At 37.9% G+C, this 15,621-nt stretch overlaps 1 protein-coding gene across 2 annotated transcripts in view; it reads right to left on the bottom strand.

Annotated features, from left to right (window-relative positions):
- Positions 1-4,277: 4,277 nt before the first annotated feature.
- The window catches only part of NKAIN2 (sodium/potassium transporting ATPase interacting 2), a 557,924-nt gene continuing 546,580 nt past the window's right edge, over positions 4,278-15,621 (bottom strand). The window contains exons 6-7 of one of the 2 annotated variants that reach the window (XM_086744415.1): positions 12,977-13,058; positions 4,278-7,457 (exon numbers count right to left, since the gene is read on the bottom strand). In XM_086744415.1, coding sequence (XP_086600541.1) covers positions 7,448-7,457; positions 12,977-13,058 — 92 coding nt within the window. In that variant the 3' untranslated portion in view covers positions 4,278-7,447. Of the gene's footprint in view, positions 7,458-9,062; positions 9,143-12,976; positions 13,059-15,621 lie in introns of those variants that run through there. The other variant, XM_086744414.1, reaches the window with a different exon arrangement.

Raw genomic sequence — 15,621 nt, 5'->3', positions numbered from 1 at the left:
GCACACAGTGCAGACTGCCATGGCTCTTGTCACTGAGACTGTAATCTTTTACTTTTCCTAAGAAGTTGTTCCTAGCCACCTAAAAGTGAGGTTAGATTTTGGCCAGTGTTGAAAATGCCTGAGAGTCATGCCCACGCTGCATGTATGTATGTGATGAACACATGAGAAATGTTTTTTTTTTATTTAGAGATTCAGTGTTTCTGATAGTTTAAAATATTTGTCCAAGTGAGACTCAGCACTTTCAAAGCATGGTTTCCTTTCTGTTTTGGTTTTCATCCTTCAGAGACCTCTGTCGTGCCCAGCATCTGCCATTTTGTAATCTGTGATTTGACCTAATTTGGCCATTTCTACGTATTGATTTTGAAGTACATACTATGACAATATTAAAATAGACAAGTTATCTAATCCTACAGAAAATGTAGTGAAACTGCTGACATTCTTAAAATGTTCTTGCATTGTTTTCCTGGATTTGAATTACAAAATATAAGGCCAAAGCAAATATGGAACAGTTATGTTATTTCGCCTCAACAGTGTTCAAAATGTTTTTCATGATATGTTTCTGTATAAAGTTTAAGCAGTTAGCCATGTTATGCTAGACAAGACCTTACATCCCTGTCATGTTGAGCAGACAGTGCAAACAAAATTAAAAGGAAAACATGTCTTTGTATTAATTATAGATGGCTAGTATTTCTCAGGACTCAAGGGAAATTTTAAAAAGTTCTTGGCTACTGGAAGCTCAGTGTATTGCTTTAAATCAGTAAATGTGGACAATTTACATATGTAACATGCCACATATCGGCATGAAAATATTTGTCAGAAATTGATGAAAGAAATATGAAGAATAATGAAGAAAAATGACAGTACACATACCCCCCAGAGAACAAAATAAACAATGTAAGTGTTTGGTAAATAAATCCCTGCAGAACTCTTAGAAATGACTTACTGATTAATTGAATCAATCCATCAACCTTTTGTGATGGCATCAATTTAAAGTCTCTTTGACGTTACTCTTTTTCCATAGCTATTGCTTTAGATGCCTTTAAAATGTAGGTTATAGTATAATACATCTATATGGAGCAATCATAAATTAACTGGATACTCTAGTGAGATATAACTGGCTGATTCTTTTCCTCAACTCTTACACTAACCATATCACCTTATAAATGTACTCCAAGTTCCCTTTTTTTCCCTGCCCTTCTCCTTTTCCTTAACTTGTTTGGCACCCACTTTTTTGATGAATCACAATTTGACAGGAGAGTGGGACTGTGAGTTCATATTTTCCTTTTTCTTTTTTTTTTTTTTTAATCAAAATGGACCCATTAACTTACTGTATTTACCATAGAAACTCTTCGCAGAAAGGACTGTCTTATTTACTCTGTTCACAGATAAACTATCAGGGGTTGAATTTCTTGAGAGGAGGGATAGGAAAAGCTAAATAGAAAGGGAGAGAGACTGTGTGTGTGGTTTTGTATCCCCACCATATCATATACTGAGATTAGAGGTATGTATGTGTCTATGTATGTATGACTGAGAGAAACAACAAACATTTAGCACAAATGCACATAGGTGCATGAATACTGAGAATCTCATGTTAACTAATGCAATTGCACGTACTTAAGATGTTCTCCTAGGAACAAAGAGTTCACCTGCATGCGTAGAAACCAGCCATCCAAATGTTTGCAAGAGGGAAAAATAAAACTGAGACAAATTCAAAGAGACCAAAATGTGAATCTGATTCAGTCAACGTGTTCACAAACACATTTTCTATGAATTTTCTTCTAGTTCACCTGTGCCTTTTGTAGCGCCAGATATTTATGACTCTCTTTGCACTCACTGAACTATAGCTTTAGCAAATGTAATTGCACATTTGAAAATGATTCCTAGGACTCGTTGTACCTCATGGCTTCTGTAACACTGCCAACCTTTATGTTCTGTTAAGTGTCTCACTATGTCTGGGACTTTTGGAGGACATATGTAACCTTCGTGCTTCCTCTTCTTCCAGTTTTGCACATATCCAGAGTGCCACTATCCTCCATGACTGTGATCACCATCATTATGTGAAGAGTTTGAAACAATGGATGTGACAAAGATCAGTATGTAATCTGGGGAGGGTATTTGTGTTGTGTTCAGACAGGGAGGGAGAATGAGGACAAGAAGATGGTGACAGGAAGAAAGAAATGAAATATGTTTGAAATAACGGTGACTAGAACATGTGTGGCAGAGGAGAAGGCTGTTGAAGAGCACAAACTGAATACGAAAATGCTTCTTCATGTTTAGCTCCACATAACCTATTTCCCAGCAGGACGAAGACAAAACTAGGGAAGTGGTAAGGTAACAGATGGCAGCAAAGATCTTCCACTGGTAAATGCAGAAGTCTGGCTTTTGTGCATGAGTTTTAATTTTGTATCAGAAATGTCCACAAACAGGTTTTTTTTTTTTAAATTTTCAGGTTTTACAGTGCTCTTATCTGTCCAAAATAACAGTCCCAAGGCACTTGGAACTCCCAAGAGCTAAGTCTTCTACTCAACAGATAACAGAAAAGATGGTGTTTTGATTGGATCTAATGTAAAAACTCTGTAGTGATCTTGGCAGGATTTGGAAGACATTTGTAAAATACATTATCTGTGTGAGTTGGTTGCTGAGAGATAAAGGAAGAGTATGTTTTAAGAGCCCCCTTCTTTTGTACATACGGAGACATGTGTAATGAATGCATGTATGATGCTGCTTAAAACTCCAAGTTTGGTACAATATTTTTCTTTCTATCCCACTCAGCTATGCAATAGTCACAACTCCAACTGGATGCAATTGTCCCTCTCGGTGAAGGTCTGAACAGAGGGACTTAGCAGGACACGAGACCAAACAGTCCATTTCTCCAGTCCATGACTGGGGATGAAGCGTATTAGTGACTACAGGAAGGAAACATCTTTTACTGACTCATTCTGTGTTGTATCACTTCTATACATGAATGAATAACTGCAGTCTAAAGGGCAGTTTCTTTTATGATGGTAATTACATATAATATTGCACATAGCTTGGAGCACGCTCATTAGCATAACAACAACTACATCTTTCTCCAGGGAGCAGTGGACAAGGCACTGTCTGCAGTATTTCTGTGTGTCAGTTCTTCAATAAAACCTGGCTCACCTTTAGTGTCTGTTGCCAGTCGACATGCGCTGGGAAGAAGCCAGTTTCAGATTAGCTGGAAAACAAATTCAAAAAGTCTATCAATTTAATCTCAGCTATCTTGAAAAGACTCATCAGCAGAAAGAAAGCAAGCAAGACATACACAGTCTATTCATGGGGCTTTCCATCTTTGTGAGAAAAATCCTTATCCTCTGGGTAATTGCATTGAAAAAGAAAACAGAGGACTGGAAAGAAAAATACTCCGAACTGGAAGGATTCATGCTGTATGGAGTTTTGCCTTGCCGACTATCAGTGTGCTCAAATGAGGATGAGAGTGCAAATGATCAAAACCTTCAGACACTGAGTTAATAGCTGCTCCTGTCCGGAGACACCCAGGGATCAATACATACCGTACTAGCCTTTGTCAAAATGCTTTACGGCAGCGGAGTATTGCAACCGGTACTTAAATTACACAAGCAGAGCACAGACCATTTCTCCTTACCTGACTGAAAAGTATCACTTGCACGATAATTATGACATAAAAAATCCTAATGCCAATAATTAATGAACTCTCTTTCTAAGGAATAGTCTTAGGAGAGCATGATCGAGTGTCTCGAAAAGTACACCGTTCTGCTCTGCCTTTATTAAATGACCTCAGGCAAACTGTCAATGTATGTGAGCTGTATAAAGAAGCTGCCTAAGACAGGATTTCATCATTTCAGTGTAGGGACAATGAACAGCATATAAAAGAGTATTAATGCAGTAGAAATATCCATCTTAAATAGCTGCCTCTTAACAAGGATTACTTTTGCAATACTTAGCACTGTTGGTAACTGTAAACCTATCACAGGCTTGAAATTCCTGATGAGTGGGCAAAAACCTCTCGTTTTCTAAGTGAAGTGTCTATTGCATTCAGCCTTGTAAAAGAAACCTTTTAGTGTCAGTGATAATGAAAATAACCGCTACCTGTGGCAGAGTTAAAATGGTGTCATGACCTGGCAATTTCTATTCTGTACTGTCACATCCATGCTCTGCACAGATCAGGATTGTCATCATGTAAATGTAATAGGATTCTTTATCCTGCATTGTTGCTCAGTTGGGTACAGTAATTCCACGTTTCCTGTGAGTTGTGAATAGCAGCAGGGAGCCATGAATAGCTTGGAAACCTATATTTTTTCCATTTATTTTTTTAAATGCAAATTACACTAGTAAGTCAAAAAAATCACTTTTGTTAAAAATACATTCAGAATTAACAAATGCCAAAAAAAAAAAAAAAGAAAAAAAAGACACATTTGGATTGTATCTCTTGCCTTCTGAATATTTAAGTTTATAACAAAAGCCCAGCCTAGAAAAATAACATTCTTTACTGGATTTTGAGGAGGATACAGCTGTACAAATCAAAAATGTCATCCAGATATTCTCACATTACTGTGCTCTAAACTGCTTCCGGAAGAGATCTGTCCACTAATCATTTAGTTTAGTAGTCAACAGTCCTAATTTCTTTTTAATGGTGGTGCTTTAACTGCAACTTAAGGAGGGTTATGAATACCAACATCATATAGGTATGTATGTACATATATATATGTATACTGTGTGTATGTGAGTGTGTGCCTATCTATCTACTCTATATGTAATACATGAATTTGCATTTATATTGTAATTCTTAATAGGTACATGTGCTTCCTATTTCCTAAGCACTTTACAAATGTTAACAATTCAGACCTCACAAAAAGTCTGTGAGGCATATATTATTCCCATTTTATAGATGGGAAGACTAAGACACAGAGAAATTAAGGCCAAAACTTCCTAAATTAAAATCAGGCCTAAAACCTATGTGTAGACACTTCATTAAATTGTCTGCCTTCTAAAATTGCTAACTATCAGTAGCTGCTGTTCTGTGGGAAATCACTGAAAGGTATGAAAAATTATCTTCTGAAAACTGGATTGCTACTTAGGTGCCTAAACTGGTTTCTTTTCATGTTGAAAAATGATTTTTGTAGAAATATGACTTTGATTAACTGTTATATAGGGAAAGCTAAAATACCCTGTTATGACATTTTCATTCCAGTTAAATACCTACATTGTGTTTAATACTATACAGCTGGTATACTTAGTACTACATAAAAGTAGAAACTTTTGAAATTTTTCAAGTTACAGGAAATTTCAGCCTGGCACTTGGAAGTTGCTCGATTTTCCAGGGAGTGAATCATAGAGTCATAGAATGGTTTGGGTTGGAAGGGACCTTTAAAGCTCATCTAGTCCAACCTCCCTGCAGTGAGAGTGAAAAGCAGCTCTATCCAGAATGAACTCAGAATTTCAGGTACCTAAGTCTGAAAATTTTAATTTGAGATCCAAATCAGCAATGAATGTTTTATGGGATCAGGCCTAGGGGACATGCCTAATTCAAGCAGGAAACCCCTAGCAGGATCTAGGGGATGGAGCCCTTGGCCCTGCACATCAGAGGCTTTCCGGGTTATGCAGCTGCTGTCAGTAGTTATTTGTGTGTATTTTATATACATAGACATACACACACACACACACACACTCTTACATATATATATATATATAAAATCTCACTGAATAAATGTACGTATAGTTCCTGAACATGTCCCATATCTTATTTTCACTAATGAATGCCTATTCCTCTGTCATTGTCCAGAGTTGTTGCTTGTGACACCGTACATCCATGCAGACACAGCAAAGGGCACTGGTTTGTACAGGGATGGATGAGTGGCATGAGCGCACAGGCTGTGGGAGCTCAGGAGCCGTGCGGGTGCGAGGGTTTGGCCAGCAAGGGAGATGCTCAGGGGCAGCTTGAGCCTTTCCAAGCATTGACCTTCCCTCTCGCTCTCAAAAGCTACCTGGTCACCTCAGGTGTGGTAGGTGCGTGCGTTTGCCTATGCAAGGTCTGAGCAAAGAAACAATGACAATCCAAGTTTCTGAAAAGCCTGAGCAAAATATTGTGTTTTTCCTAATGAAGCCACCTAAGTGCTTGAAAATACAGATCAGATGTAGAACAAAACATATGTTCCTAGGAGTTTAGAGTATTTCATATACACATTGACCTACTAGCAAAATTCCCAAAGGCATCTTGTTGCCAACTACGAAACAGCACAGTTTTTTTTTTCAGCCACAATAATACAGGAAGATAAAATACACGTTCTAACACACAACAGATCCCCCAGATATACCACAAAAAGATCTCCAATATTTTTTCAACTCAACTAGTCCCCCACCCTCCCCGACTGAAACAAAAAAATAAAATATATGGATCCCTTATGGAGCAATTAGAAAAAAAACCTCACTTACAGAGAATTTTCAGTTGAAATTAGATATAAAAGAGTAAATGTAGCTAGTACATATTCAGTTGGCCTTTGTAGATAGAAATCTGCAGATGTCTCTTTAGTTAGTAAAAGACATTTAGAGATAGCTATAAAAGCACCTACAGTGCAATAAATAAAAACAGCGGGATTAAGAAGCACTGTTTCTGCTGCTTATTTCCAGTAGGTTCAGTTATTAGTTTATGTTACTCCTTTCCCCATCCCAACCCCCAAAAGGTCTCATTTCTTTTGTTTTTTTTTTTTAACCATTATAAACTGTTTCTTGACCACTGTGGAGCCTCAAAAGTAAAGCACTTCTCAGACAGCTGGCAGTTTTCTACTTGGTCGCTCTGGAGTCGTGGAGCAACAGAGCCTTATTCCCTGACATGAAAACAAAACAAAACCAAACAGAAGAAAACCACTGACTTAGAAATCGTTCAGAATTAACAGCAGCAAGTTGAGCCTAAAGGACGTTACTTCAGAAAGCTTGCACGGAGTTTCTCTGATGTGCAACGCAGTTGGGTTAAGGCAAGTATGAACTGTACAGCCTTCAGGGCGAAAAACACACTGTCTATTGACTTCTGCTGCAAGGTCATCCTGGTATTTTTAGTGTCGTGTTGACTAAGGAGACTCGACGTGGTCAGGAGCGTAGAGGGGGCTCTGAAAGCACCAAACGGGCTGGGTTCATGTCTTAATCCAGATGGACTGTGCAGGTGGTGGCCGGGGTAGGGAAGAGCCAGAAGATGGCACCGACGCCTCTGCTCTGCCCCTCTGGTGCTGGGAGACAGGAGGTCCAAGATGGGGGTCTGGGGCATCTCCCTTAGTACCTGTTAGAAAGAAGGGCTGAAGGTGTTCATTGTTTTTTGTCTCACTGTTCAATCAGCTTTTTTTTTTCTTTTTAGCATAAAAACTGGATTTTTTTTTTTCTCTTTGAAGAACCAAGGGGCCATCCTGAAACAGTTTCTTTGACAGGTCCTCCAGCCCATGTTGAGTAGCCCCTTTCTTTACTTTGACCTAGAAGAAAGACAGAAAAAGAAAGATACTTATAATTCACCATATACCTATCTGATCACTACCCTGCTGCTCTGGTGCCCTTTTGCAAGCAAGTGTAAGCCACCAACCAGTAACGGTTCAGGTACATGTGGGACAAAGGGGACAGAAAGGCAAGGTGTTTGCTCAGGTGATCGCTTGGCTCTCTCTGGAACATTGTCAGAGAAGTCAGCACAGGTTTTCTAAACCATTCTAAGCAGCAGTGATATTTAATTAGAATCTTAACTATGTGTCCATATGTCGACTGGAAGATGACCTGAACTATAATAATCCATCAGAAATGTAGCTGTCTTTGTAAAAGTAAGAAGTGATGCGGTATGCAGGACAGAAGGGCTGAATCGCAGCTGCCTGGGAAAGTCACTCGAGGCTCACTCACAAATCAGAGTGCACGAGTGAGCGCTGCAGCCCTGTATACCTGAAGAGTCTTGTCCCAAAGCTGTGTTTTGTAACTCCAGCTTTCAGCCTAAAACAGACAAGATGCTATTGGTTGCTAGAGAAGGCTTAGCTGGTAGTTTGCTTAAATGAAATGTTGCCCATAATATCTGAATTCCACAAACATGAATCTTAAGGAGACAGTGACACACCAGATTTGTACTGCGTGAACTTGCTGAGTGTCACGGTGGTTATACTCTAGGTGCTGGGTTTTTTTTGTGTCATGCTTATGTTTCACTTATACATCAACTGAATGGTAAAGTAGGTCATACCTTCAGTATGTGCAATTATCTAGACAAATGCCTACAGCCTTAGACTAGGAGACCATCACCAGCATAATGCACATGTAAACACAACAGAGAGATGGGACCAGGTACTAAGACAAATACATTAACCCCTCCTACACTCCTCTTTGTCTGAGTTACTGAGTCAAAATCCCTCTAACACTTAGTGAGAAATAGAATCCCATTAGCCATAAAGTGTCGTAGAGTGCCTTCTAGAGAAAAGCAATGCCTACCAATAATCTTGTGTAGCAGAATATGCATAAGTGGGCATATATATACATACACATATATATAAAGGGGTCTGCGTGTATATAGGTATATGTGTTTCTATGCATATATAGTGTGTATGTGTGTGTTTATATAGATATATATAGTGCAAAGATTCTAAGACTTCACAGAATACAAGGAAACCAAGCTTCACTTCAGGGCTAAACTGGAGCAATTTCTCCAGTGCATTAGGCATCAGGCGTGCATGCTTTTTTTTTGTTTCACTTCTTCTTTTCTTGAGCAAACAAGTTTGCTGTGAAAAACATAAAGAAAAATTGTTATCCCCTCCCTCATTCCTACTGTTTTTAGAACAGTGATCATGCAGTGCAGTCTTGTTCCACAACTATAACTGTTTTTTCATGTGCAGCAGAATCAGTGCCATGGAGTGTGTTTAGTCACCTTCCTTGGTCACCTCCCAAGAGCAGAAGTTTCTCTTGACAATTGATTTCCACCATCTTATTGTGTTCTTGTCCCATGGTCTGGAAATGAGCACTGGCATCTCCCACACAGAATGCCAGGAAGCTGCTTTTTAGTAGATCAGCTGTGGCCACACTGCACGGAGGTACATGAGCACCGGTTCTGTCCTGTTCTCTTTAAAAAGCATATTCGTTTTGAAGGGACTGTCTAGGTTTCTTTGCTTGTACAGCATACAGCACACTGTTGGCACTTAAATAATAAAAAAGCCATTTATAACAGGTAGATAAACGTCATTATAAGAAATCTTCCCCAAAACACCAGGGTTTTATTTAAAACATAATTTCAAATGGAATATTTATTTCTCTTTAAAAAGCAAGTTGATTTAAATTAAATGTGAAATTGGGAGAGATGATAAGGAGAGTTGTCATTGGAATTCAAAGCCTAAAATATAGAGAAAAGAAACAAAGTGAGCCTGAATCTAATAATTTTAGACTATTTAAGGAAACAGTAGCCAGAGATAGTCACCTCAATTCACTATCTACAAATGACACTTCTTTTTCATAAACCAAGATTTTTTTTCCTTAAGTATCATGTTCATTTATGGTAGTTTTGCATAACCGATAAAATTCCATACAAATATATTGTGTGCATTTAAAGTGAACTGGAATGTTCTTATAAGTAGAGTTTGATTGATATCACAAATAAAAAGTAATAATTCCTGAAATAAAAAAGTCCTGACACAATAGAAGTGTAAACATGAGGAGCCTGAATAAATCAATATAATTATTTAATTGCACATGTAAGTTTGTGTAGGTTCAGTATAACTTCCAAATTAACAAAATGAAGAGCTAACTTTAGCACACAGGAGGAAACTGGTTACAAAACAGCGTGTCTTAACAGTTAGCAATTACCAAACCCAGCATTCCTTCAGGATAATAATTAAACTGTGCATGTATCAAACAGTTAAAATTGATTTAAATCACTTGGATGTAAATCTGTCTGGCTTGAATTGAAATAAAAGTTTGTGTTGATGGAATTCTGTCATTGCAATCCGCTAAATCAATTCACGTCAGCAATCAGTATGTGGGTGATGACTGAGACCTACCACACAACTCTATATGTCTTTAAGAGTTGGACTATTTCTGTATATGAATCTATTTGGTAAATATATGGGAGATTCTCTGTGCTTATCACTGAAATATATGTTGAAATTTGCATTTTGTACATTCTGTACAACCAGTAGAAGCTGATATTGTTTTGGTAAGTTCTTCAAAGCTGAGGCCATATGTTCTCCTTCACTTTTGTAGCAGGCCTAGCACATCTATAGATACTACCCCACCACAGACAACAAAAAGAGGTGTTCTCATGCCTTTGGATATAGTTAGCTACTAACCAGATGATTTAAAGGCAACTATCTCCTATTTATCTTACAAACCCAGAGCTCCATGAGTTGTACCCAATGTGAGCCTGAATAGTAGAGGATGCAGAGGTGGCAACTAGTTACCTTTCTATTTTCTCAATCTTTTGCAGGAATTATACAGGAGGATGCTTAATATATCCTCCACTGCCTATGAATTCAAAGATATTTTGTAGCAGTAGTGAAAATAGTTATATGAATACAGCTATAAGGATATATATATGGGTATAGTTGTATCCTAGATGGATGTGGTTATACCTTGGACAGTGGTGAGAGTATGGCGACATACTCCATAAAGCAGAAGGTTTAGTCTAGTTCTATTCCTATCCTATCCTATCCTATCCTATCCCATCCTATCCTATCCTATCCTATCCTATCCTATCCTATCCTATCCTATCCTATCCTATCCTATCCTATCCTATCCTATCCTATCCTATCTTACCATACTCTCTGCCTTTCTATGTTAAATGATTCTTATATTTTACTCATCCCTGAGAGACGTTGAGCATTGTAAAGTGCAGGCGACATCACCCAAAGAGTAATGTAAAGTCCTGTTTGTTTTTTTTCTCCTTGAGTACTATGTAAGTTAACACTGACATTCTTTGGTGAACAAGATCCCGAGGGAACCAAACTCTTCCTCCCAACAAATAAAGCTTTAAAACATCGAGTATGGCCTGCTGTTATCATATCAGTATGTTTTGATTGCCAGTATGTAATATTGCTGTAAATAGTGCTACAAGCAGATCAAACCATAGCTTGATTAATTTGACACTCGAATTTGTCACTCCTTTACCTAATGGTCTGCCTACATCTACAGAGCAACTGCAGTGTGAATACATATGCATGTGTTCCTGGTGTGCCTCAGTTGGAAATAACAGCAAGATGTTACTAAATGCTGTAACAGCCTCCAGCCTCTTCAGGACAGACTATAACAATTCTAGAGAACCTTGTCACATACGATACAGTTAGAGGGAAACATGAAGTGCCTTTGTTTGACTGCAGCTGAGACATGGCAGCACTTTTGTGGGTTGATTGGACAAAACATCAGCTTATATACTGATTTCTGTCTGTCAGTTAAGACAGCAAAATCACCTATACTCCAGTAAGAATGCAGCATTGAAATAAGGCGGAACACAGTTTACATGGATTAATCATATATCTCTTTGTCTCAGCTACAAGCTTAAAAATATTGCCTTATTTTTTTTTCCACAGATCTAACTTTCTTTTCAGTCAGTATGAAGATGCTCAGTAAATGCAATCTACTGTTCTGGAAGAAACATTGAGAGTATAAAGAGAATAGGATAATATCTCAGCTAGAGGGCTCCATATGTTGATGATAAGGTATGGTATGCTGAGAAAGAAATAGGATTAGAAATGTTCTAAGTACCTATGAGCCACACATAATACTAGGAAGGAAATAACATTTTCTAAATGCACAGCACTGTGCCAAAAGTGCAGGTGAAAAATCTTTACTTGAGCACAGACAGATGGGAAGCTGAAGTTAAGATGGCATTGGAGATATGCACTATTGTAATTTGAGATTATTAAAAAGCTCCTAGCAAAGCTCCCAAAGGGCCCAATCCTAAGCACTACCACAGAATTGATTGTACCACTGATAAAGGAGTAAATGCCAGTTCCGTGCAAAAATCCACTAATCCATTAGCAGACTTGCTTCCACTAATCAGAAGAAATGAAATTGCATTCAGAGGTGAATGGAAGTGTATGTTGGGATGGGTGTTGTTTGCCTGTATTCAGTTCTTTTCCTCAAAAGAAATGTTCAGAAGAGAAACAAAGGAAAAAAGTAAACGTTGCCCCTTTGTGAGCTGTTCCATGCTGTGATTTTACCGTGTAGGCCAGTGACGGTAAATAAAAAACATTTCAAAAGGCTGCAGCAGTGAGGTGAGATTTATCTAGGCTGTCAGGACTGTTCTGAATTGCAGTTGGCATCAGCACAAGAAATATTTGGAGATGATTATTTCTAGAGTGGTCTACAGTTGGGTGTTAGCTGTAGTGTGAATGTACTCCAGTTGTGTGTATGTGCTGAGATTTGACTACCCCTTTAATCCACTAATATATCAGGCTGTACTCCAAGGCAGTGGATGGAGATTTCATTCTCACTGGTTAAGTAGAATACTGTTTTCTATTCAAACTGGTTTTAAAAGCCATATGTTGTTACATTAGTGTTTAGTTTTTGGTTTTGTTTTTTTTTTTTTTTAATGTGGAGACTGGAAATGAGGTACAGAGGTGCCTCAGTGAACAGATGTGCTGGTAAGACAAATGCTAAATGCATCCACTAAATTAGCAAGTTGCTGAACTTTTGGTAAAATTTACTAAAAAAACACTTTTTTTTTTTTGCTAACAAGTTTTATTTTTTTACTAAATCCAATTCTCATTGCCTTTAATTGGAAACAGCTTGAATGAAAACAGGGGAAAATCAGGTGAGAGCTGGCTGTTATTTAAACAACTGCGACACATTGTATCCTGCCATAAGAAATTATTATAATTCAACAGAAGAGTAATGTTGGCACTTAAGTGTAGTGTGAATTCAGTCCCTCCAAAATAGCTTCTGCCTATTCCGAATTTTTAAGTCACATCATCTTTCAGCTTAATGATCCTTTAATATCAGCCTGCCACTCTGCAGAGTATCTCAGAAGTTAAGTACTTACATATACATGGGCTGTAGCTGTAAATGAGATGTCTTCTGTGGACCTTGATAGCCGTAAGAGTCAAATCCACCTATGAAATCAACTGAAAGGGGGGAAAATTGCTTTCATTAGCAATATCTTTTCAGAAAGGATAGGAACCATCATTCAAAAAACACCCAGCATAGAGATTATTTTTGACGGACCCCCTAATAACCTGTTAAAATTAGACCAGTTAATTGTGGAGGTGTAGAAAAAGGGTAAAAAAAATAAAGATAAAGTGCCTTTTTAAATTTCAAAATAAAATTAATTGTAAAATCACAGAAAGACAATGAGGCATTTATAACAGTCATCTGTCCATCAGAAACAGCCACACATCCCTATTTTTCAAGTAGACAATCTCATCGGAGTACAAACCAACATGCTATTGAGATATTAAAAATGCTGAAACCCATTTATTTATTGGCATGAATGCATTGCTTCTGACTGTGGTTACTGTGTCTGCCTTGCTGTCATACTGTAGTTCAGTGATGTAGAGGAGAGAGCACATTGATCTGACTCTGTCTGAGAGACAGAAGTTTCTCTGACTCCCTGCTTTGACATATGGGTTGAAATGCATGAACAGAGAGTTGGAACAATTTATCTGAGCTTCAGAGATGAGGCTTCACAGATCTAAGGAAACCTGTATTTCTCTCAAGGCGCTGGGGGTCTGCAGGAAAGTTGCAGGGTGGGAATTATTTATTAATTCACACCACTGCCAGTTCCCGATGGTCTTCTCATGTTTATTTTAAACAATTGCCAGGGCAATTCAATATGATCTGAGCCTGAGACCACTGTTTCTCTGCTATAACACTGTCTTTACAAAGGTAAAAGCGCACCCTTTTCTTCCTTTGCACTAGGAAACCCACCTATTGGCTTTTGGGGGTTATTTGTGGGCAGCTCTCACCCCTGAAATACTGACTTTTACAGAGCAGATGTGAATTTGAGGTTGCTTTGATACAAAAGAACCAAAGAGTTCAGGTATGGAAGTGCATTTTTCACAGGTGTGAGCGCTGCTACTGACAGGCTGACTCTATGTACATTAAAAGCAAAAAAAAAAAAAAGTTTCTTTGATAGAGGATAGTTTCTTGTGGATCTAAAATGCTGTAGCATTCACATAAAAATCACAAAATGTAAATTTATAACCGCTGATTTGATAACTTTCACAGTGGTTGGAGTCCTTAAAACTTGCATTTATGAGGTTATTTTATACTTAGGTGCCCCTCAACGGGTGCCACACTTATCAATGGAGTCACACCCATTCCAGACATGTTACAAAATCAAATTCTTGTACTCCTCTGTCCACCATTTACTTTGGAAACAAAAAGCCACCAAAACGCTAGACTGGACTGGTACACTATGTCTCCATTGCAATTGCAGACATGTTGAACCTGTCATCCACCTTCTTCCTTGGCCAGAATGGCCCTTGTAGAAATAATTTAGCTGATTCTCTGTTCTGTGGCAACATTACATATACTCCTATCCCAGAATGTTTTACTAAATTAATCCCTAACATCTCTAACAAAGGAGGTTCTATAGTCTCTCTGTGTTGTCTTTCCCCGCACCTAACTTCCTAATGTCTAATTTAAATGTAATTTCCTGCAAATTAACTACTTTTTAACATCTCGACCTTTTCTCCCTATGGATATGAAGACAAACGAGCTGCTTTTTTTTTCTTTTTTTTTAACTACTTTTAAGCATTTTCAAAAAGTATTTTCATGCTATCCATCTTTCAAACTTTTTTTTTTGTCATGGCCCATGTTTTCCAAGCCTCTAAATTTCCAAGCCTGAAGATCCTTCTTCAGTCTGCTTATGTTTTTCTTATAGTGTGTGTTGCACAAATCAGGACTAACTGGAACAACTGCCAAGTAGACCTTCTGTACATTACTTGGAATAACAAGGTGGGGTTTTTGTTGCTGGTTTTTTTTTTTTTTAACCAGATCTTTATTTTAATATTTTTACACTAACTGTAGTCTAGCCAAGTAGTCCATATTTTATCTGAAGACACTTGATTGATTCTTCCCCACAGGAGTTCTTTTGTACTTGTCTGTATTGAATTTCATCTTCTTGATTTCAAGCCACTTCTCAAGATCATTTTGACTTCTAATCCTATCTTCACAATTGCTGGTACCCCTCCCAGTCTGGTTTCATCTGAAATTTTTACAAATGTTCTCTCCTCTATTGTGCTTGCCCTTAACAAAAATAATTAAGAGAATTATTTCCCTAGCCAAGGTCCCAGTAGGATCCCATCTGAAATGTTATCCTAGCTGATTGATAACTACATTTCAAATACAGTTTTAGACAATTCTGCACACAACTTATGATGACTATGTCTGGACAGTGCTTCCCTGTCCTCTTTACAAACCTTTCATAGGGTCACAATCTTGCTAAAATCAAGATAAATACTGTTTGTTGCTTCCTGCTTACTCAACGTCTGTAACCATTAGAATAACTTTATTACCATGTGAGCATGTCTTTGGAAGTATACTAAGTTTATACGCACAGAATGAAGAATTCACTATAGGAACATCATTAAGTGAAGTGCTGGGCTGGGAGGAAGTAAAAAACCTCTTATTCAGATACAAAGATTGCAGTAAAAAGAATGGACGTATCTTTGCTGTTGCTTTATT

Source organism: Chlamydotis macqueenii, chromosome 3 (genome assembly GCF_036417535.1).
Source record: "Chlamydotis macqueenii isolate bChlMac1 chromosome 3, bChlMac1.mat, whole genome shotgun sequence".
NCBI lineage: Eukaryota > Metazoa > Chordata > Aves > Otidiformes > Otididae > Chlamydotis > Chlamydotis macqueenii.
The sequence above is the reverse complement of the archived record's forward strand: the minus strand, read 5'-3'. Positions and strand labels throughout refer to the sequence as shown.